This window comes from Engystomops pustulosus, chromosome 2 (assembly GCF_040894005.1).
Source record: "Engystomops pustulosus chromosome 2, aEngPut4.maternal, whole genome shotgun sequence".
In the NCBI taxonomy this organism is placed as follows: domain Eukaryota; kingdom Metazoa; phylum Chordata; class Amphibia; order Anura; family Leptodactylidae; genus Engystomops; species Engystomops pustulosus.
Genome location: NC_092412.1, coordinates 209142251 through 209165469, shown reverse-complemented (window position 1 = coordinate 209165469; position 23219 = coordinate 209142251). Strand labels below are relative to the sequence as shown.

The 23219-nt window shown below is 39.3% G+C and overlaps 1 protein-coding gene across 3 annotated transcripts; it reads left to right on the top strand.

Annotated features, from left to right (window-relative positions):
• Window positions 1–5861: 5861 nt before the first annotated feature.
• On the top strand, window positions 5862–23219 carry RS1 (retinoschisin 1). 3 transcript variants are annotated; one of them, XM_072137941.1, is made up of 7 exons: window positions 5862–5982; window positions 10788–10856; window positions 16170–16186; window positions 17510–17597; window positions 18578–18719; window positions 21205–21400; window positions 22961–23219. In XM_072137941.1, exons 1-7 carry the CDS (start codon window positions 5889–5891, stop codon window positions 23111–23113), a joined length of 759 nt encoding a protein of 252 aa, XP_071994042.1. In that variant the 5' UTR covers window positions 5862–5888; the 3' UTR covers window positions 23114–23219. The 3 variants fall into 3 exon arrangements, with proteins under 3 accessions (XP_071994042.1, XP_071994044.1, XP_071994043.1); XM_072137942.1 differs by having other exon boundaries at window positions 5874–5982; window positions 10788–10832; XM_072137943.1 differs by lacking the exon at window positions 10788–10856 and having other exon boundaries at window positions 5866–5982.

Sequence of the window (23219 nt, the reverse complement as noted above, 5' to 3'; positions counted from 1 at the left end):
GTCTTTTATTTTTTCTTATGATATAATTTGATACATATTGTGCAAGTTAACAATGTTATAATAAGTAGAATTTACTGTAATTTTTTCCTTGCAATCCTGAGTTCAAATGGGAATTACACACAAACTTGAGTTTTCCTAACATTAGTCATGCATTCATAACATTAATATGAAATTGTTTTATGTTTGGGCATGAAGGTCACTCCTGGAACCGCCCATTTGAAAAAAAGATAAAAATGCTTATTTGTTAAATCTCTCAAGGATGCAGACTGTAATGGTTTATGTGTTTTTAAAAATTTTTTATTGCCCACGTAAAAAAAAACACTTTTATTTTTTTACTTTTTCTTATTTTGTTTCCTTGTTTTCTGTGCAACAAATTGTACTTCCCAGTCACAGTATTTATTCTTTACGCCATTTTCGAGTGGACTACGGGTACGATTTTCAATGTGCGCTTCAAATGATCCCCCCCCCCCCTAAAATTTATGTATGTTTTATTATATTATTTGAAATTCAAATCTTTTGTATAGTAAATTGTTCTCCGCCATGTTCTGACACCACTAACCTTTTTAATACTATGTTGTACAGAGTTGTGTAAGAAGTAGTTTTTGCTGGACAAGCTTAGTAATAACATTTTGAGAACTGTATAACTTTTTGATAATTCTTTAGAAAAATTTTAATGTGTTGCAAAATGGTGACAATTCAGACATTTGGGTGCTATTTCCTGTTACAGGGTTCACTTCCGGGAAAAATAGTTTCATATTTTGATACATTGGGACTTTTCATATGCGGTGATACCTGGCATGTTCAACCACTTAATGACCGCTGTATAGTTCTGTTGTCAGTGTACCGTTACAAGAGGCTCCCATGGCAGATGTTACCAGTGGGTGTTTGCTGCATAATGCAGTGAACACTTACTATGTATGATTAGGGCTCCACCTGTGTGCCTACTGTGTTATTGTAATGGTGCGTTAATGGGTTAAAAACATGTTCAGCCTATATGTACACGATCAAGCCGATTCTCATTTTAACTGTGACTTTTGTCACTGCAGAGAGCCTGAATCACTCTACAAATAGGGGATTTATGTGTCATGTTCTGCAGAAATCAAATCACATGCTGTGGATCTAAAGCAGACTATTACTAATTACTAATATTTTGTTACTCCGTATATGTGTGGGTGCCTGTAAGGCCCGAAAGACCAGTGATACATTTTTTGAAAATTCTTCAAAACGATTGTGAGGGGATGGTGGGAATTTGTCTTTGGCTTGTTGCTGGTGTTTGTTAACTTTTTTGTGACCCATTATCAGGTATAGAATGTTGTCTTACATGCAATAGAACAACGTAAAATAAAAAGTAGCACTAATAATAACTTCTACTTCTTCTAATTCTGTAGGGGTTTTCTTTGCATCAATCACCTTTTATTTTCACATCACAGACAAAATAGATGGAATTACAACAGAAGATACAGACAGGGCCACAGTGTGCACCACTCTGCAGAACACAGTCTCAATACACACAATCATTAGGAGAAGAGGACAAGGAGCTGCAGAGAAGTGCTGGGCCTGGAGGTAAGTACAAGGTTTATTATTTTTATGGTTGTCATAACTGTATATACTGCAACTGGGAGGAAAGACTGCATACCGAGGGGGTAAAAGGCTCTATATACTTCTACTATTGGGGAAAGGCTGTGTATACTTGGGGGTGAAAGGCAGTATATACCGCTATTTCTGGGGGGAGGCTGTGTATAATTGGGGGAGACTATATATACTGCTACTAGTGGTGGGAGAGGCTGTGTAAACTGGAGGGAAACAGCTGTGTATATTGGGGGATGAAAGGCTGTATATACTGCCTCTACTGGGGGGAGGCTGTATATATTGCTACTACTGGGAGGAGAGGCTGTGTATACTGGAGGGGGGAAGGCTGTGTATACTGGGGGAGAGGCTGTGTATACTTGGGGCTATGTATACTGGGGGGGAAGTCTGTGTATACTTGGGGGAGAGGCAGTGTATACTGGGGGGCTGTGTATACGTGGGGAAGATGCTGTGTTTACTGGGGGTCTGTGTATACTGGGGGGGGGGTGCCTGAATGGCTGTATATACTGCTACTCCAGTGGGGAGAGGCTGTGTATACTGGAGGAGGATGAGGCAATGTATATGGGGGAGGGTAGGCTGTGTATACTAGGGGGAAAGAGGGGGGGGCTGTGTATACTGGGCACAAGAAGCTATGTATACTTGGGTGGAGAGGCTGTGTATACTTTTGGGGGAATGACTGTGTGTCTTGGGGGTGGTGGCATGGCTCTGTATACTGTCTACCTGACTGTCTATGGGGGATCTGTATAGTGACCTTATATGGAGAACTATATAATTTATGATATTTAATGTGGGGAATAGTGTGTTCCATCGCGTTGTGAGGATAATACATATTTAAGAACGCGCTCCATTATTATGTAAGTGACATTTTTTTAGGGGCACCGTGTGGTAAGCCATGGCCGGGAGAAATTGTAAAGAAGTCCTCTTCCTGATGTAGCAGATCATCACCTGTAAGGTACTAATTACTAGATGTCACTAATGTCTGTGTCACTGACTGAATGACTGACTGGAAGGCCTTGGATACAGAGCATGTTTACAGAGCTCTCTCATAGACCTTAAAGTGAGCATGGAGCTGGCCACAGGTAGGCGGAACGCGGCCATGACAGGACGGGCTGGGAGGGCTGGATAAGGCAGGATGAGAAATTTTGGGGGTTGGAGTTTAGCGGCAGATGATAGGGGTATTCGATTTGCAGGGAGGAGTTATTAGGGGCAACATGAAGGGCCCACCATCTTTTGGTGACTGAGCAAAATTGTCCCACCCTTCCCATTAGTTAACTCTGCAATAGGGTCACATTGTGTGTTTCCGGGGGGGGGGGGGGGGCAGTATTTAATCCAGGGGGGGAGGGCGGTCCCGGGGTCCAGTGTGTGCCCGGAGGCTGCCAGGCCATCTGTTAGCCGGATTCTGCCTTTTGGCAGGACCTGACTGTAAATAACTAAGCATGCAATAGGAATCATGGGCTCCCTGCACTTCCACACTGGGGGGTGGTTTGGTAACAGATATTTGGTAATAAGGTAAATTGGTGGTGATGATTTTGGTAATGTCTGGTTTTGGTTCAGAAAGGTTCATAATGGACTGCTTGAGGGGGTGACCCTCAACAGAGGGTTTGGTTAATATGGTTGGTTGGTAGCCACATCTGCTCTCGCCACTTGCCAGGAGGTTACCGGCTTGTGGATATGGTAAGTGTGGCTTGCACGCTGAGCGTGATTTATGAGCTGTGTTTTTTCCCAATTTTGTTTGTTTATTATACCAGACTTTTGCTTGTCGAATAGGCAAAAGTGATTTTAACTCTGTTGTCAAGTACTCAACCACTTCCTTTAGATAAATGTATCTGCATTTAAAGAATTTTGTATTGTATATTTTATTATGTACTAATAAAGTTTATATTTTACAGACTCAATAAAGCTGTGACCAGCATCTTTCCAACTAGAATTTGTGTTGTATTTATTTAGTTATGGGTTGATAAGGAGGCCCTTTTTCTGCCCTGCAGCCATTTCACCCTTTGTTCTCAGCCTTGTCCTGGTCATGAGTTGGCTCCGATTTATTTTTGTTTATGGTCAGGAGGATGCTGTAAAGTGTATCACTAAATGCTGTTAACAGAGCAGAGGTGACATGGCAGCCCCCATAATCATATTCGTAAAATGAAATAATAAAGTTATCGGAAAATAATAAAGAACAGAAAAATGTGATATGCTTTGCAAACTGTTAAGTAAAAAATATCTTATGAACATATATGAATATACACACTGGTACAGTGTCACGCTGTGTATTGTTTACAGTCAAGAATGTCAATCCTATAAAATACATACATTACACATTAAAATAATTTCTAGGAATTTTGATGACATAAAGAAAATAGTAAAGTATACTGTAATTACGATGAGTGTGTGGGTGGTATATATTCTCAAGGTTACGTCTGGTTATGAATTGATCGCTCTACTACTTTTATCCAAGCAGCATGTGTGAAGCAGAGCGCTACAATGCACAAACTACTTTACAACATTCATTACTGCTGTAACAAAAAGTGACACATTTTCTCTCAATATACTGTACTTTATACACTAGAAAATATACTAGAATCTGAAATATCGTCTGAGATCTGCAGTAGAAGGTTGTTTTTTCGCACATACTTGGGTAAATCGATCAATTATAAATCTACTTCAAAATTATGTTTGCCTTAAACTGTGTAAAAAGTGTCTAGGGCTTCATTAATTGCTCGCTTTTGTTGATGTTCAGGGTGTCTTAATATATGGACAGTTAAATCACTGAGGGAACACCCACAGTGTCCGTTCAGCAGAGGCTGAAGATGGTTGCTGTACAGTGGCATCCATCTCCCATAGGCTGTTATCCATCTATCTCTGCTGAACGTATACATTTTGGTATAACAGGATGAAAAAGTGCATCCTACTACATGTATACTGAGCAGATGGAGAACAAAATGAGGCTGACAATATTTGGGCATTCATAAATAGTGTTGCAGGGTTTGCTAGTGTGGCGCTAGTGTTTGTTTGGGATATTATTTTTTTGGCACCAGGGATTAAAGATTTGGTGGATTGGAGAAAAGTGTCTAAACTGGTTCTACATTCATTAAGGTGAACATTTTTTTGAAGATCTAATTGTATGGCAAAAACTATGTCAAAAAAGTGTTGGGAACCGAGAAGTACTTGAAAAGTGTCAGGATTCCCAAGCTGCGCCCCAAATGAGTGACCAAAAATAAAAGGCTTCAGTGTTGGAAAAGGAGCAAATAATATGGTGCCGACACTTAATAAATATGGTGCAACTTTTAATATTATACTAACGAGTCTGAAGGACTATCGGGGCAGTTCCCAGAGCCCCTCCCTGCTCCAGATTCACTCGCTGTTACAGTGTCTCCTCCTCATGCTCCTGCTTAGCATTTTCCCCCTCTGCCTGATGTAATCTCACTGCAGCAGAGTAAGTTTCAGCTCAGAGGGGGAATTTCTTCTGTACATTGTAACATCCTGTAAATTTGCAACATGGAGGGGCTGTGGGAACCTCCCTAGGAGCCTTTTAGGCTGATTAACATCATTTTAAAAGTTGATTTAAGAAGGAAGTAGGCCATGGATAACAAATATAAGAAGATTACTTCAGTCATGGTGCCTGGATCTTTGAGTTAGTGTCCCTGGTTTATCATGATGGATTTTGATGGTAGATTTTCTTTAAAGTCATGTGAATTGTGATGTACACGGGTTTCTTGCCCCATTGTGGGTCAAATCTATCAATTATTATGTAGTCTTATTAAAGTGTTTGCGCCAGTTTTCTTTCTGACTCTGCACTGAAAAGAAAGTGCAAGCTGCCTGCACATGTATTTATAAAGTGTCCAACAAAAAATGTGCACCTAAAGGGACGTGTTAGTGGTTAGTCAGAGTTTGTGCCACATTTATTACTGATGTGCGAGTGTGCCACAATTCTGCAGCATAAGCAAAGTGTACAAAAAAAAAAGGTGCACACTTCCCGAGCAGTGCAGGGGTGACAGAAAAATGAATAATGATACTCTGCACACTCCACTGGCAAAACTGCGCATAGCACTGACTGGACTAGTTTTCATAAATGTAGGCCTACGTATTTTGTTCTGCTGCGTCATCAGCAAAACCAAGGTTGTTTTCTACCTCCTCTAAACTAAACGAATATCCATAAAAAGAATTATGTGAAGAAACAATAAAGATTTTCAGTGTCTCAGTGACTACACAGCAATTATGTGCCCAATGATGTGATGACCCTCCACAGCAGGCTAAGAAGGTAGCCATAAGGTGCTTAATGAGGGACAGATTAGGATAATCTCACTTCCATGCTGCGCTTTTCACCACAAATGCTCCTGAGTAAGAGAGAAATGCGTTTCCACAGAGGAACATCTCTACTTTTCATTTTATTTTGGCTGGAAGGTAAGAAAAACTCCTGCTGAAAGAACATAGTAACTCATCAACCTTTATAGGAAACACTATGAGGTACCGAAGAAGAGCTAATTAGCAGTGGAAGAAGTAGCTCCTTCACCTCCCCTTAGATTGAGCGTAGAATGTTGTGACATACAGTAGAGTGTTACCTTCAGTACTTTCCTAGTTTAAAGGAGTTCTGAGCTTTAAAAAAAATATAGTTATACATTTACAAGACATAATATGGCTGGCATAATATATCTTTTCCACAGCGATCCAGCTCCCCATATCTGTTATAGACCTAGAGTCCTGTGACCAGCGACAAAGCAGTGAGATTTTTAATCCCCTCATTCAAAAAGCTTTGACTTTTTTATTTCTCCGTTAACAGAGATGTTTATGGGCTTGTTATCTGTACTTGTTATTGGCAAAATGTAATATTCCATGCAATGTACAGGAAAAAAAAATTCCAAACAAGGTGAAATTGACAAAATAACCCACATTTGCAGCGTTATCTTGTAGGATCTGTTTTTACGGCTTTCATTCTGAGTACCAAGTAACACCTTCCCTTTATTCTTTGGGTCGGTATGATCACAGAAATACCAAACTTCTAGGAGCTTATTTACTAAGGGTCGCGGATCACACTTTCATCGGACTGTTCATGGTTTTTGGGATTTGCGCAGCTTTAACAGGTATTTAACAGGGGTTTGCGCTGGGATTGTGTCGTACGCGATCGGATTGTGGTGCAGAAATCGGGGTGGGCGTGCCGCTGGACGAATCAACTGATTCGGACTGAGCGCGGGATTTCACTTTCAATTTATGCCGCAATGCACTTACATATACCAGGAAGAAGATGGTGAACTCCGTCAGACCTGAGCGGGGAAGCAACACATACTGGAAATCGAGCGCATGATCTTATTCACGGCACAGTGCATTATTGTCGGACAATGAACTTTGGGTGAACTGCGTCGGACAGGTAAATAAATGTGCCCCATAAAGTTTTTATTAGGTTTTAGTTGATTTTAAAAAACTAATTTTGCTAAATTCTGAGGTTAATAAATTTTTCATACATAGGTGTAAGGACCTCTGTAAGGTGTAATTTTTTTTGCTGATTTTTTTAATCATGTTTTAATCAATTTGGGACCTATATGACTGTGTGATCATTTTTTACTCAAATATTTATGGAGGGGGGGCATTTGGGGACTATAGAGTAATCTTTTTATAATTTGATAGTCATTTTGGGACTTTGCGATACCTAACATGTATATGATTTTTACTGTTTATTTTTATATGTGTTCTAGGGAAAGCGGGTGATTTAAACTTTTAATGTTAAAAAAAAAGTCACTATTATTTCAGAATTTTTAGGGTACTTTAACTTTGGAGGGTCTATATACTGCAATACTACCATAGGCAGGCTTTCAGAGATCACCATCCATTGCAGGCTGGTGCATACTAGTAACCAATCGTGCCCTCCAATGACGTCCAAGATGGCAGTGCCCACCAGCAGCTCTGTTAGGTGCCAAGGTCACTTAACAGGTTAACTAGGGTGATTGGTGCCAAAAGCGATCGCAGCAATTAGAGGCAGGTGTCAGCCATGTAATTCAACTAACACCCACTGTATATGGAGAGAGCTCAGCCCGTGTACATCCCCTGTAGCACCACAATGTTATAGTACGTTGTGGTGCACAAAGGGGTGCCAAAAAATATATGTACTCCAGAATGACACTGTTGGAAAGTACAATATATCCCTCAAAAAACAAGGTATCAACCAGCTCCATAGCCAAAAAAAATAAAAATGTAATGCCACGGCGGTGCAAAAATTATAGATTTTTCCCTACATTTCTCCACAGTTTTATTTTGCTAATTTAGTAAAACATAAAAAAGTACCTATATACATATATACTACATATATACTCAAGTATAAGCCGATTTTTTTCACCAAACCAAATGTGCAGAAAAACCCTAACTTGGCTTATACTCAGGTAAAGAAAAAAAGTTAATACTCAATACTCCGCAGGTCTTCTCTTCTTTGTCCTGGCAGAGGAATTTTCATTTGATGCTTTTGCGCACAACTTGTGATGCTGCTGACATCGGAGTGTGAATTGAGCAAACTGGGGCTGGCTATATACTTGGGCAGGAACTAGCTATATTGGGGAAATGCAGGATGGCTATTTATAGGGACAGGGAGCTGGCTATCTAAAAGGACAGGGGCTGGGGACTGGCTATTTACAGGGGCAGGGGGCTGTCTATATATTGGGGCAGGGGCCTGGCTATTTACAGGGGCAGGGGGCTGGCTTTATAAAGGGGCAGGGGGCTAGCTATATACTGGGGGAATGCTGGATGGCTATATATTGGGCAGGGAGCTGGCTATATACTGGGGGAATGCTGGCTGGATATAAACTGCGGCAGGGGGCTGGATTTATACTGGGACAGGGGGCTGGCTATATACATTTATACCTTTATCCTGTGAAGAAAATGCTCAACTCAACTGATGACTGAGGAAGAGGAAAGAGGACTTAGGAAAATTTTGTCCCATCCAATCACAAGACAGGGATGGAAAGGTTCCTGTCCCTGCCATTTGCCTTGCAGGCTATCAAAGGTTTATGGGGTGGTATAACATGACTAAAAATTCTTTATATATTTCTCAATTTAAATTGGAACATGGAACAAATAAGGGCCAATGGAAATGAGGAGGCATTTTCTGTATTTACTGTTCCCTTTTTTGTTGTAGTTTATCAAGGTTACTTAGTTCTCTCATTTGAAATTTTGGAAAGTTGCATGTCCAATAATAATAATAATAATAATAATAATCTGTATTAATATAGCGCCATCGAATTCCGTGGAGCTTTACATAACCATACTTAGTGCTTCCTGCTCTAGCTCCATTCTGGTAGCCCTACTACTGATTCTGGTTTCCTAACAACACCAGGGGAGCCCGCTCTTCCAAAAACAGTTAGTAACCTACCTTGCCTTCTTCTTGCGTGTTGGAAGACAAGCAGGAAGTGGAATGCATTGGGGACCTAATCTATTTCAAGAATTCTCATGAATTGTTATCCGCTGTGAAATAAGGAAAATCCATTTTTGATTTCTAACGACAAAAAATCTGCAATTAACCTTTTCCACATCTTTATGATAAAAGTAAATGCTGTCAATTAAATACCATTTAAATTTTGGCTTAAACTTTTTGAACCATTTTCTATTACACAGAAAAAACTCCAGGTACTTGGGTCTACTAAAATCCAATTCTTTATTAGTGGTACAGCAAACGTTACATCGGGTAAAACACAGAGGGGCAGATTTACTTACCCGGTCCGTTCGCGATCCAGCGGCGCGTTCTCTGCGGTGCTTTCGGGTCCGGCTGGGATTCATCAAGGCAGTTCCTCCGACGTCCACCAGGTGGCGCTGTTGCGCTGAAGTTCCCTGAAATGCACCGAAGTTCACGATCCTATCCTGGATGAAGGTGAGTGCAAGCTCCGCGACACAATTTCCTTTTTTAAATGCGGCGGTTTTTCCGAATCCGTCGGGTTTTCGTTCGGCCCCCGATTTCCATCGCGTGCATGTGGGTGCCGATGCGCCACAATCCGATCGTGTGCGCCAAAATCCCGGGGCAATTCAGGTACAATCGTCGCAAATCGGAAATATTCGGGTAACACGTCGGGAAACCGCGAATATGGCCCTTAGTAAATGACCCCCAGAGTGTGCCTAAGGTTGACTAAGTGCCTTAGTCTTAGTCAGATCAAGACTAAGGCACTTAGCTGAAAAGCGTTGATCGCAAACTCTGTGTTTTACCCGATGTAACGTTTGCTGTACCAGTAATAAAGAATTGGATTTTAGAAGACCCAAGTACATTTTCTCTGTTGCTGTTGCCTTTGCCTTGGGCACTCTGAGTGCGACTGGATGGTCTCCAGTGGGTCATCAGGTGGGATGAGTTTGAGCTGACTAGTGGGGGTTCGAGTTGTGTAAATTTTCTATCATAATAGTGGACAAAATTATAATCATACAATAAGACCTAAAAATATTACACTGTGCAGGGACACCCATCCAACTTAGGGTAGGCTTCCCAGCAAATCACTGGTTACCTTCCTCAGCATAATTTTACTTAGTAGGAAAATCATACCCAGCATACCTATTGCTGGCAGTGATGAGATAGTATAATCACTTGAAGGTAGAAAAAAATGATGACAGTCATGCCACTCAAATTATTTTGTGAGTTCCCCTTGGGGTCTTGTTCTCAATGTACAGACCTTTTTAAATGATTGTTAAATCTAAGCAGCATTTTTAGGTACTGATAATGATACACAGCTTGACTCTGTTCATATCACTTCTCATTTATCTTCCCAAGTATTATTTTTATGGGCATTTGAAAAGCAAAGATTTGCAAAAGTCAGGAAACAAATTTGTATTAGGTGACCACCTCCATGTAGAGATGATTAGGCTGGTGTATAGACTAACCTAAGAAAACATGTTGTGTCTAGCATATGATGAATAAGGTTCATTATCTGGTTATTGGAGAGGACATTAGACTGTATGTAATGAGCAAATATGCTATGGTATGTCAGGCGCTTCATCAAAGATTTATGTTGTGCTGCGCTCTACGAGGCAGCAGATCTCTGCATGACGTCCAAGCAGCGTATTTGCGTCTCCATGTATTGGTGAGTAATGACACTGTCTATGCTGACGCTATGATGTTAGAAGGTAAAACAAGAATTGCTATGAGATGACTTATTCATAGTCTTATTATACCCAATAGTGCACTTCTGTTACTTTTACTTGATGCTATTTGTGTGATATTTGAGCTAACAATTCCCTTCATCCTGCAGTGGCTCAAGGTGTTAAATCTTGGCAAGATGATTCACCAGCTGATGGTGAGAATGACACATCTACAAAAGGTCTGGAGTTATCAAGGGTGCATTACTGTATACATTTTTATATACAATCCTTCAAAGTTTTTATATATGGATGATTTCTGAATAAAAGCAACATTCGATACAAGTACTTTCATATGAAAAGAGATCTCTTTTCGGGGTATGTCCACACAGGGCATTCACAGTGCATTAAATAAATATCATGCAAACAAAGTACAGAAAATCTGTAGCTCTAATAGACCTCTATTGGGGGATTTCTAATGCAGATTGTCCAGTGATGCTGCAGGCTTTCACCCTTCACTTTTCATACCCACAAAAATTACCCATTGAAAAACAGCAACAAAAAAAAACAAAACAAATTAAAACTAAATGTCAAGAGTTTTTTAAATCAGGAAAATCCTAAAGGAATACACTGGAACTATCCCATACCTGATCATATAATTAAAGTAAATTGCTACATTGTAATACCACTGTTTGAAGGCTTTGGGGAGGGGGGCATTTTATCATGGCTTGTACTGGTATACAAACTTCATGCCACATAGACTGGGAGGGGTACAGAATGGGCCGCTGGCGACCCACATTGGTACTGTAGCAATTGTCTTTGGCGCTTCCTGCCTAGAAGGGTCTGGTGTAGAATTATTCCAGGTGTACTATTGAGTGCTGGATATACTAAGAGGCTGGAGCACGACTTGTGGGATGGAGGGAACATCGATAATCATCGATAATGCACCAGCTCATGTTAAATCCTAGCTTAGTTTTTATAATTACTCTATTCCATAATAAATCTTTATAGTGCCTAAAACTCTACAAGCATAACTGAAATGCCAAACTTAGAAGGGACACTCACCCAACTGGTAACACCCCATTGGCAAAGTACTCACAAAGGAATGGCACAACATAAAATGGCGAAAGATGGTCTAAAAATATTTGTTAATGGGAATTTAAAGTCTTCTTTAAATGGCTATTCTTATCTTGGCCAGTCATGACTGACATTAGAATAAGCAGACTATACTACGCTGTGCTACTATGTCACTCTATAGATGTGTATGTGGTCCAGACTGTGTCTGTGACTTAGAAGCTATGGAAATGAAACAACTCAATGGGTTAAATTGTTTCTTTAATGTCCATTCACTTCTATGGTTGTCATGGAAATCACAAAACACACATGTTCAATCTTCAAATGTGGTTTCCCATCTTTGCCATGACTTGCTAAATTGGCAATACCCTTTTAAGATCAAAGCATACACATTAATTCTGAGATTCCTGCCTTTTAGCTGAAAGAGGACAACGTTTTTTTAATCAATACAAAAATGGCTATGTAGGTTGTATTGAGTTCTGTATCAGTGTTCAAAAAAAATACAAATTAAAATAAATTAGGAAATAATTCTGGACTTTGCTAACTTAAAATAAATTTTGTGCAAGGGTAGGCAGTACTTATGTGAGACTACAGGCAATCCCCTACTTAAGAACACCCAACTTACAGACGACCACTAGTTACAAACGGACCTCTGGATATTGTTAAATTACTGTACCTTATCCTTAGGCTACAATAAACAGCTATAATAGTTATTAAAGGTGCCTGCAATTAAGCTATATTTATTATATACTGGCTCTAATGACAATCTAACATTTTTATAATCTAATTGAAATAGAGACCAAAAAAATTATTTCTGGGGTTACAATGATAAAATATACAGTTCTGACTTACATACAAATACATCCCCCATAGACGGCAATGGTCGCAAGGCGCCCTATGGAAGCGGTACACTCCGTACCTGGGAAAAAGAGAGGACATGTCCTATCTTTTCCCATATTACGACGCCGTGTGCCATACATCCCTATGGAAAGGGGTGCGGGTGAGCAGCGCTCACGCCCTCATCCTCTCCCCGCACGCTGCCGTGTGCCCGCCGTGCTATGGTACAGCTTACATTAAATACATAGTACCAAAAAATTTTTAAATTTACTTAAGTAACATACATTAACAAATCCAACATTGTACAGGAATGATTGACCTCAGTGTCCCCCACAAGGACATAAGATGGTCAAATTAGTTCCACAGCAAACACACCCATAAATAGATACATATTCTAAACATAAATATGCTAACACAGGCACAAGATAAGTACATATATGGCATAAAATAGAAAGCAGAAGACCAAGCCTAAAACTGTAGCAAGAAAATTATACAGAACCTGATAGGATACCCTCCCGACACATGTGTCTGAACAGAATTTTGTTACTATACTTGTGCTTTGTTCTTCCTAATTTCCAGTTTCTATCTTCTACATATTTTGTTTGTGTAAGATTTTTTTTAATAGTATTTACCTTTAAGAATTTCTGGAATTTTTTCAAGTATCTCACAAAGGTGTTTTCAAATTTTCATTACAATCATGAAGACATATTTCTCTCAGTGAATGACATGCTCTAGAACTCAAATGCAGCTTTACTGAACAAAATTTTTAAATAAAACCAGTTTCCCACACTTTATGTGAGTTAATGTGAGAGAATAAATGACTAGCAATTATGGTTTGCTTGGAATAAATATGTAAAGAATTTGGGCCCTGAGTGTCAAGAGTTATCTCCAATAGATGGCCAAAACCTCAGCAGAGAACTCCAATTATTTTTCAAGTACAGGCGGTCCCCTACTTAAGGACACCCGACTTACAGACAACCCATAGTTACAGACGGACCCCTCTGCCCACTGTGACCTCTGGTGAAGCTCTCTGAATGCTTTACTATAGTCCCAGACTGCAATGATCAGCTGTAAGATGTCTGTAATGAAGCTTTATTGATAATCCTTGGTCCAATTACACCAACAATTTTGAAACTCCAATTGTCACTGGGGCAAAAGAAAAAAAATTGTCTAGAACTTCCATTATAAAATATACAGTTTCGACTTACATACAAATTCAACTTAAGAACAAACCTCCAGACCCTATCTTGTATGTAACCCGGGGACTGCCTGTATAGAAATCTTCTATACCACCAGTGCATTGTCCTGCTCTTCATCCTACTATTGTCTTCTTGGAGCTTTTTGTTAACCCACTGACAAATGTAAAAATGCTTCCAAAGTTGGTTACCGTATTTTTCGGACTATAAGGCCCAACAGATTATAAGGTGCACCTTCAATAAATGCCTACTAAAACGTCTAGGTTCATATATAAGGCACACCTGATTATAAGGATGAATGACCAGCAGGTGGCAGACCTGTGCACAACTCAAGACAGCTGTTGTCTGTAAACGCGGGTCATATATAAGGCGCATATGACTATAAGGCACACCTTTGATTTCTGAGAGAATCAAAGGATTTTTTGTGCACCTTATAGTCCAGAAAATACGGTATATCTCTTGCTCATACTCCTCTGGCCCACAATCATTTCCATTGGAGGAACTGTAGTATCAAGAAGTTAAAGGCTGATGTTGTCTAAGCTGTTGTGTACATGTACAAATAAATAAAATGTGAATTACCATAAAAGAATTGCACCATTAAGTCCATTAAGTCTGTGGTACTCTCCCTACTATGTTCAAATGTGTGCACTCAGTCTACCACATGCTAACCAATTGGGATAAAAACTTGATAACATGTATTGCACAAAGTTATTCTATCACATAAAGAAATACTACAGACATTCTATTTTTCCTGTATGGTCCTGTATCAAGTAGTACATCATCCAAGTTATCCTTATCAACTAGAAACTGGAAAATGTAATGTTATCAAAGGAATGCATGTTTCTTAATTGAGTACAAATGAAAAAGATCTATTTATGCTGCCAATCTGCCATTTTATTTTCTATTCATTGTCTGCATTGAACGTGTTTGAACACTAATAAATTACTTGAATTATAATGGAAAAGATAAAAAATGTTTGGAAGACTTAGGATAATTATACATATATTTTTTTAACAAAAATATCCAATTTATTCAAATATAATAATAACTTAATCTTTTGTAATATAATCCTAACTACATATCTGAATTTATTATGACTCTTTATTGCCTTAATCCAGTTTCCCATGTCTAGCAATGGCACTTTCCCAACCTGAGACCCTTTTTGTATATGTAGCTGCATGTAGTCATAGAAGATGGAGGGGCACAATTCAAACAGCTACAATCTTCTGTACCATGGCACCTAGAAACACAGTTCTGATGTCATTTTGATGCCACATATTAGGATTGCGTTTCTGTGAGCCAAATGTAAAATCCAGCACACATCCTGGAAAGTTTACTTGCTATAAAGCTTATCATAAACTTAAAGGGCACCTACCACCACAAATCTACCTATAAAGGTAGATCGGGTGGTAGGTGGATCAATAGGACGTGAGGATAGCCCTTTTAAGCTTTACTGCTCTGAAGCCTGAGCTGCACAGACACAGGCCTGCTGTTCTGCGCATGCGCAGACAGCAGCTGCGCGCTGAGGATTTTCGGTAGGAGGAGAAAAGAGGCTACCGGGGCGTGGAGTAGCCGCCCCGTGTAACCTCAGATGCGGCTACTCCACGCCCCAGTAGCCGCAAAAGGAAATTTGAATATAAAGATAATAAAAGTTATCGAAACCGTGTGTAGACGTGAGGATTAGCCCTTAAAAGGGCTATCCTCACGTCCTATTGATCCACCTACCACCCGATCTACCTTTATAGGTAGATTCGTGGTGGTAGGTTCCCTTTAAACTTCATACCATCTTGTAGCCTGGGTGCAGATTTGCGGGCTGTAGAGCCCAGACAGTAGGACATATTGTTTCTCCTTCTATATACAGTAGCTATGATAAACAAAACCCCCCACTTGGTTATCTGTAAAAGGGTCCTATGTATGTGGTAGGGATATATGCCCCATCTGTAAACATAACATAGCAAGTTTTTACATCATATACCAATGGCAAAACCGTTCATATTCACTGAATGATCAATTACAATAGCAAAAATGTAATTAATTTGGCTTCTTGTGAACAATATTCTGTGCAGTTTAAGGGCAGTACTATTAGAACAGTTGAGTAAAGACTGTCTGAACATAAAGAGAGCGCTAGTGAAACTTATAGGATCAGAAATAGAAGTACCGTATATCTTGCTTGTTATATTTGATGCAAGGAGTCCCTGCTTCCCCACAGGACAGCATCACTATCATGATTACATTCTACAGGGTCAGCATCACTGCACCTCATTCTGATGCTCAGGGTCCCATCCTAGGCATAGTATTTGGTTTGCCAGTGTGTGGTCCTTTATTTATGCCTTGTGGCCGCCTTAATCCTCTTATATTAAAGAAATCCTTCTCAATAGATATTTGTTGTTGTTGTTCCACTGTAATATCTGTATTTATAATTGTTTCTTCCCATATTTTTCTCTCCAGGTTTGTTAGGCAATGAGGTAAGAGTTATTTTGCCTTCTTTATAGTTCTAGTTCTATTCCTATTATAACACTGCTCCTAAAATGTATATGTTAATAAAACTGCACCGCATAGGGCAGCACGGTGGCTGAGCGGGTAGCCCTTCTGCCTTGCAGCACTGGGGTCTTATCCCACCTAGGTCAACATCTGCAAAGAGTTAGTATGTTCTCTCCGTGTTTGCGTGGGTTTCCTCCAGGTACTCCGGTTTCCTCCCACAAACATATTGTTAGGTTGTTTAGATTGTGAGCCCCATTGAGGACAGGGACCGAATTCCCATGCTTTGTGCAGTGCTGCGTAATCCGTGGGCGCCATATAAATAAAGAATTATTATTATTATCTCATAGGTTAAGATGATGAAAGAGCAAAAGTATACAAACAACTTACTTGTAGTATCTATGACTGCCATCATCTCCAGCAAAAAGTATTAATCAGACCATTTTATCATGCTAAGACATAACAGCAAATCCCATTTCTTGAAGATTTTGAAAAAAACAATGGGGTACAGCCAGGGGTATTACTTTAATTACTTTTACTACAAATAATGCATTTGAGTTAGCAGGCCTGGTACAGATGCATTGGCCAGCAGCATTAAGTTACTCTGGATAAAACTTTTAGAACTGCTCCCTCCAACCAAACACTGTGGTGATACTCGCTGTCTTTGACAAGTTAGATGGCTGTCCACAAAGTGACCTTAAAAGGGGTATTCTGATGAAGAAATTCTTACATATATTCAGGATAACAAAATAAAACTTTCTCTAATTCACTGTTATTAAAAAAATACACAGATATAAGTCCAATCTATCTCTATTAGTTCTGGTGTTGACAATTTTGATTGCCCCTGGATCCGACCATAAATTCCTGATTATTCCTATTATGAATAGCTTCTCTTGTAGAGCTGGGGAAGGGCAGGAAATAATGGTCCGATTTTGGTAGCTACCTTATATGTCTCGCCAGATTTAAGTTTAGGGATGATAAGGCTTGTAGCTGTGATAATAACCAATAAATTAAACATGGTCAGACCAATGGTCCAGAGGAATTGGCACCATAAGACCTAGTATATCTTTTTATTTATGAAAATAAACAATATGCCCAATGTCCCTAAAAAGTTTATAGAAATTGAGTAAAATGTGTTGTAATAGTGTGAACAATGGAACCATTACCCTCTCTGCAGGAAGATACGATTTTCAATAATGATATTTTTGGATAAATTTAGAATTTGTTGATGTTATTTTTTTAATAGCAGTAATAACAATAGGATATGCATATGGAAATACTTCACATACTCCTATGTTTGGTTTTAACAGGGGGTTGCTAAAACTTGTAAGTGTGACTGCCAGGGAGAAAGTGGATCAATGTTGTCTTCAAGAATGATGGCACTGGAGTGTATGCCAGGTAATGACTGACGTGCTGCCAATGGCCTGATAACGAAATCCCCTGGCAGCTTAATGATGGGTTGTTAGTGGACAGTGCGTTCAATCAATTGTCTTCATAGTTACCATTCACTAAGATGATATCATGTGTAAATAAGTCTGTGTCCACTGTATTCATTTTTATTTTACTTATTAGTGATGTGTCGTTCGCGAACGAGCCGGCTTTAAGAGCCGTCTCCTGTTCGTGAACGACGTGAGCCAGCTCACCTCAGTGAGACCATTGTTCACTTAACCCTGCCCATAACTGGCTGATTAAAAGTGGAGTAGCGTGGGGTGATTGACTGACCTACGGCTCCCTATTATATTTTTAATAGGAAGACGTTCAGGAGCCAGAAGAGACGGCTCTTCTTAGTGAACGAAACCTATTGAGCCAACTCACTAAGAAGAGTTGTAATTCCCATCACTATTACTTATGACTTAAAAAAACACATCATGTTAGATGCTATTGACTGTAAACTGGTCAAAAGTGTCTGTGATTTTAGCTTACATAAAATCTAACATCAACCAGCCCAGGAAATTGAGTCCAACTAACAAACATTACCTTGAGAGTGTTGGATAACATGTGACATCAGCATATACACATACAAGTTGGATATACCGTCTAAAGAAACGTTACATTTTTATGTAAATTACTAGGTTAGTGGACAATTCAAGATTAGACCTAGTCCTACTTACCCAGATGTATGGCTTCTTAGAACTTAGAAGTTTTTGAACACTTGAAGTGCGCACCCCTTTTGATCAGTCACTGATATGGTCAAGAACAGAGATCCACAAATAGCTCCCATTCTAGAAACACAAACATCCTTTAATCACATGAATATGCATTGCCATGAAATACACAAGAAGATATGTGGTCTGCATTTTAAAGAAAATGGTTGTCTCTATATTTCCCGCCTTGTCTCTGCATACATATGGTATATAGTCCTGATGTTTGTTTTACAGAATGTCCCTATCATAAGCCTATGGGATTTGAATCAGGAGCTGTCACAGCAGATCAGATCAGTTGTTCCAACCAGGATCAATACACAGGCTGGTATTCATCTTGGACTCCAAACAAGGCACGACTTAATGGTCAAGGATTTGGGTAAGCAAGTCAACTGAGGAGCATGGTCTGAAGTATTATATATAAGATAATAATAATAATAATCTTTATTTATATAGCGCCATCAAATTCCATAGCGCTTTACAAATCATAGGGGACATATACAACTATATTACATTACAAAGAACAAACATGGAACAATAGGAGTGAGGTTCCTGCTCACAAGAGCTTACAGTCTATGAGGATGAGGGTGTTGACACAAGAGGTTGTAGAATGGTCCAGCCATTCTTTATAAGGGAGCAATATAAAATAATTCAATAAATAATTTAATGAATAAAAATTCTGCTGCTTGAACCAGCCATCAGCCGCCATTTTATATACAGGGTCCAAGGTGAATAAGACTGCAGAGAAGCCTGGAGCTTGGTATATATCTGCTGTTTGCCAAATAACAGACGGGAGATAGGACATAGGATGGATTAGTAAAGGGAGAGGTGACATTTCAAGCAGTTAGCGAGTGTGATAGGCTTGCCTAAAGAGGTGGGTTTTAAGAGCATGTTTGAAACTTTGTAGGGGGGGTATTAGTCTGAGAGTCCAGGGAAGGGCATTCCAGAGAATTGGAGCAATTCGGGAGAAGTCCTGGATACGTGCATGAGAGGTTCGATTTAAGGTAGAGATTAATCTAATGTCACTGGCAGATCAAAGAGCACGGGAAGGGCAATAGACTGAGATGGGAGAAGAGAGATAGGGAGGTGCAGCATTATTCAGAGCTTTGTGGATTAAGGTTATTATTTTAAAGTGAATACGGAAGGAGACGGGCAGCCAGTGCAATGATTGGCACAAACTGGAGGCATCTGTAACATACAGTAAAAGGATCCCTTTATGTCTGAGGAAGTACATGTGTGTCTGTGAAGCCTAGGACAGCAGTAGGCAAATAAAAATGGTACCCAAATTCAAACACTAAGCTTATCTAAAGCAGATTAGTGTACAATGAACTCACCAACTCTCTTGTACAGCTTCAGCTACAGTTCGGCTGTTGCCAGTTTACTTGGCCTATAGCAGCTTCTATCACAGGACACATCACTCACCTCAGCACTAATGTGCAGTTTGTGTAGAGGTCACCAATAAACCAGTAGCGGGCAGCTGTGGTGGTCTTCCCCCCAAGACGAATGGGGCTGCAGGAGCCAGAACCAGCCGACTAGCACCGGGACATGAATAACAAAATAGCAATAAAAGCAATAATTCTGACTTTTGGTTTTTTTCCATTACACAAAGCATTAGAAAGCATTTTATATTTGGATAGATGAGGCATTTTGGAATACAGAGATTGCTATCATATTTATGTATTAGGCTGAATTCACACGAACCTATGAGGAATGTATGTACGGCCGCAAGCTTGTATATTGGGAAAAGATAGGACATGTGCTTCGTGCATCTCTATGGAGAGGGGAGGGGTCAGCCCCTCTCCTCTCCAGCACGCTGGGCGTTCATGTGAATTCAGCCTAAATTAACTAATGTACATATATATATATATATATATATATATATATATATATATATATATATTTATATATATAATTTATATATATATATATATATATATATATATATATATATATTAAAATTAGAATTTTGACGTTTAATGTTTGAATTTTTACATTTTTAATATTTAATTTGTTAACATATTCTATCATCTTATTATTGCAAATATATTGCATACCTATGATAGTTTGTGGCGTAAATAACAGAAAAATACGGGTACTTGTAGGAGCGCTATCCACAGGATTCTTGAGACAAATACTTGTACAGTTCAGGCTTTATTTTATATATAAAATGGACAACGCGTTTTGGGAATTGACCAACCCCTTTGTCAAGTCTGAGTTAGTACACTATAAGAGGTTGACAAACATAAGTATGCTATAAAAGTACTCGGTATGGTATTAGGTAGGCTGTATAAATATGTATGGGTAAAATAACAATACACAGTTCTGGGAAAAGCTATTGTAGTATTCAATGCAGCATTTAATGCAGGATCCTCAAGTATTAATGTAATTGTATACTTATATACTATTTTGTACTGGCACCTTACATAATAATGCTGATACATTTGAATACAGAAGCTGCAATTGTATAGTATACAACCATATAGTATATAGTATAGGTCAGTGATGGTGAACCTTGTAGAGACAGGGTGCCTGAAACACACTTTTATGTTGCAAAGCGCCAACATGACAATTTAAGCAGTAATCTAGTGATCCCTGCTGTATCACAGGTTTCAATCGTATTGTCTTCCTGAGGATACCAATACAATAGAAAGAGGATGTAGAATTTTGGATTTTGGCATCTCTCCAGGGTCTCCTGAAGAAGAAGAGTCAGGAAATCCAGAGCAGGAGCTCCAACGACAATTTGCAATTCATGATGCCAAGGATTTGCACTCCATAGGAGACAGTGGGGAAATAGTAAAGATGTCATTTCAAAGTCTCTATACACAACAAATGTGCAATGTTCTGTTCTCTTTCCTTACATGAAGGTGTGCATGGTTATCCAAGTTCCAAGACAATGGGCAATGGCTTCAGATTGATCTGAAAGAATTAAAAGTTATTTCTGGGATTATGTCACAAGGAAGATGTGATACAGATGAATGGATGACGAAATACAGTGTCCAGTACAAAATTGATGATAGCTTAAACTGGGTTTACTACAAAGATCAAACTGGAAACAACCGAGTAAGTACGGATGTTAACTTAAAAAATAAATCCGCTTAACCCAGGTGCCTGCTCCCGAGAGACACCCTTCACTCTGCTTGATATTCAAATGGTGAACACAGTAAGATCAACATACCTATTGAGGTCCCTAGTCATCAATTGTTCTGAAACTCGTCAGTGACATATATTCTCACTGGTGTATTATTTATAGTGCTTTTATCCTGGACAAATAAAGAATATTCCATGTTTTATTTAAACAAGTGAGTGCTGATCTTACTGTTTTCACTAAGTATGGAAGTTAGTAGTAAAAAGAATACAGACTAACTGTCAGGCTCCAGGGGTAGTGGACCCACTGGACTTGCTGCAGCGTGGTACCACCAGGTCGTTCCACAGGTGCAAATTTGTCTGCGGTGGCAGCCAAGGGGAGGTACACAGGCGTTAGGCAGAATCGAAGTCAGGGGCAGGCAGAAGGTCTGGACGAGCAGCACGGGATCGGGATTGGGGACGTAGCAATAGGTCAACGCAGGCAACAAAGGAGCATAGTGAGGAACGGAACGGGGGTCACAACGGGAAATCACAATAACAGCGAAGGGCATGAGACAAAGCTGATTGCGTGCGACACGATGCCACCGCAAACCCCTGTTAAATACTTGTCAAAGCTGCGCAAATCCTGAAAACTGTGAACAGTCCAACTAAAGTGCGATCCGCGACCCTTAGTAAATAAGCTCCATTGTGTCTAATATAGTGGTTTAAATAAATGTCTATAGAGAGAAATATACAGAATTTCCTATAAACAATAGGAAAATGTGTTGTCCACAGATATGCTATTGATGATGTATCCCTGGAAAAGGTCATCAATTGTAAACAACCCCTTGAAAAGCCATCTGACCGATACAGTCCTAAAATCTTTATTAATTTTATTCCCAAGGAATAAGGAATTCCCACTATTCTGATATTGTTATTAAGTATAATAAAATTGTGAAACCCCCCTTAAAGTATATCTCTCCAAAATCAGGGATTTAACTCCTAAACCCCTGGATTGTATCTTGCCTCACTGCCCTCTTGGAAATAATGGTGGAGGCTTGAAGTACTTTATCCAAGCTTATTTCCATATAAGCTATCAAATGCCTAAATCCTTTGGGGAGGTACGCCGATTAAAATTCATTCATAACATAGTATATACAAAACTATTTAAAGTTGATTAAGTAAAGTTAACTCATAAAAATACACACAAAGGTTTTCTTAACCCTCTTATGATTGAACTTTTTTTAGGCAAATGTTTGCACTGTATTTATATGTATAATGCCTGATGAAGAGGCATTTTTGTTATTATATGTAAGTAAACTTGTATCAAATACTTCAAGCCTCCAGCATTATTTCCAACAGGGCAGCACATAACAATACACTCCAGTGGTTTAGGAGTTGAATCCCATTGTTGTCATTATTTCTTCTACCTCTGGAGGGAGTGTTGCAGCCACACCGCCATTGCTTGGTACCTTTAGAGTTCTGTGCTTAGCATAACTACCCCAGGTAGTAACAACAGTAGCTACAGTAAATGCAATATAATTCTCTGTTTACTAGGTTTTTTATGGAAATTCAGATCGAGGATCTACAGTACAGAATTTCCTGCGACCACCAATCATAGCGCGTTACATAAGGATCATCCCATTGGGTTGGCATGTCCGGATAGCTTTACGACTGGAACTTCTGGAATGCATGAGCAAATGTAGCTAAACCGAAATGTTCAACAATGTCATCCGATTTATGTGGCAACTTTGTTACATGTGACCGACATGTAGATATTAATAAAAGGTGGAAATGATCAATGATTTGAACGAAA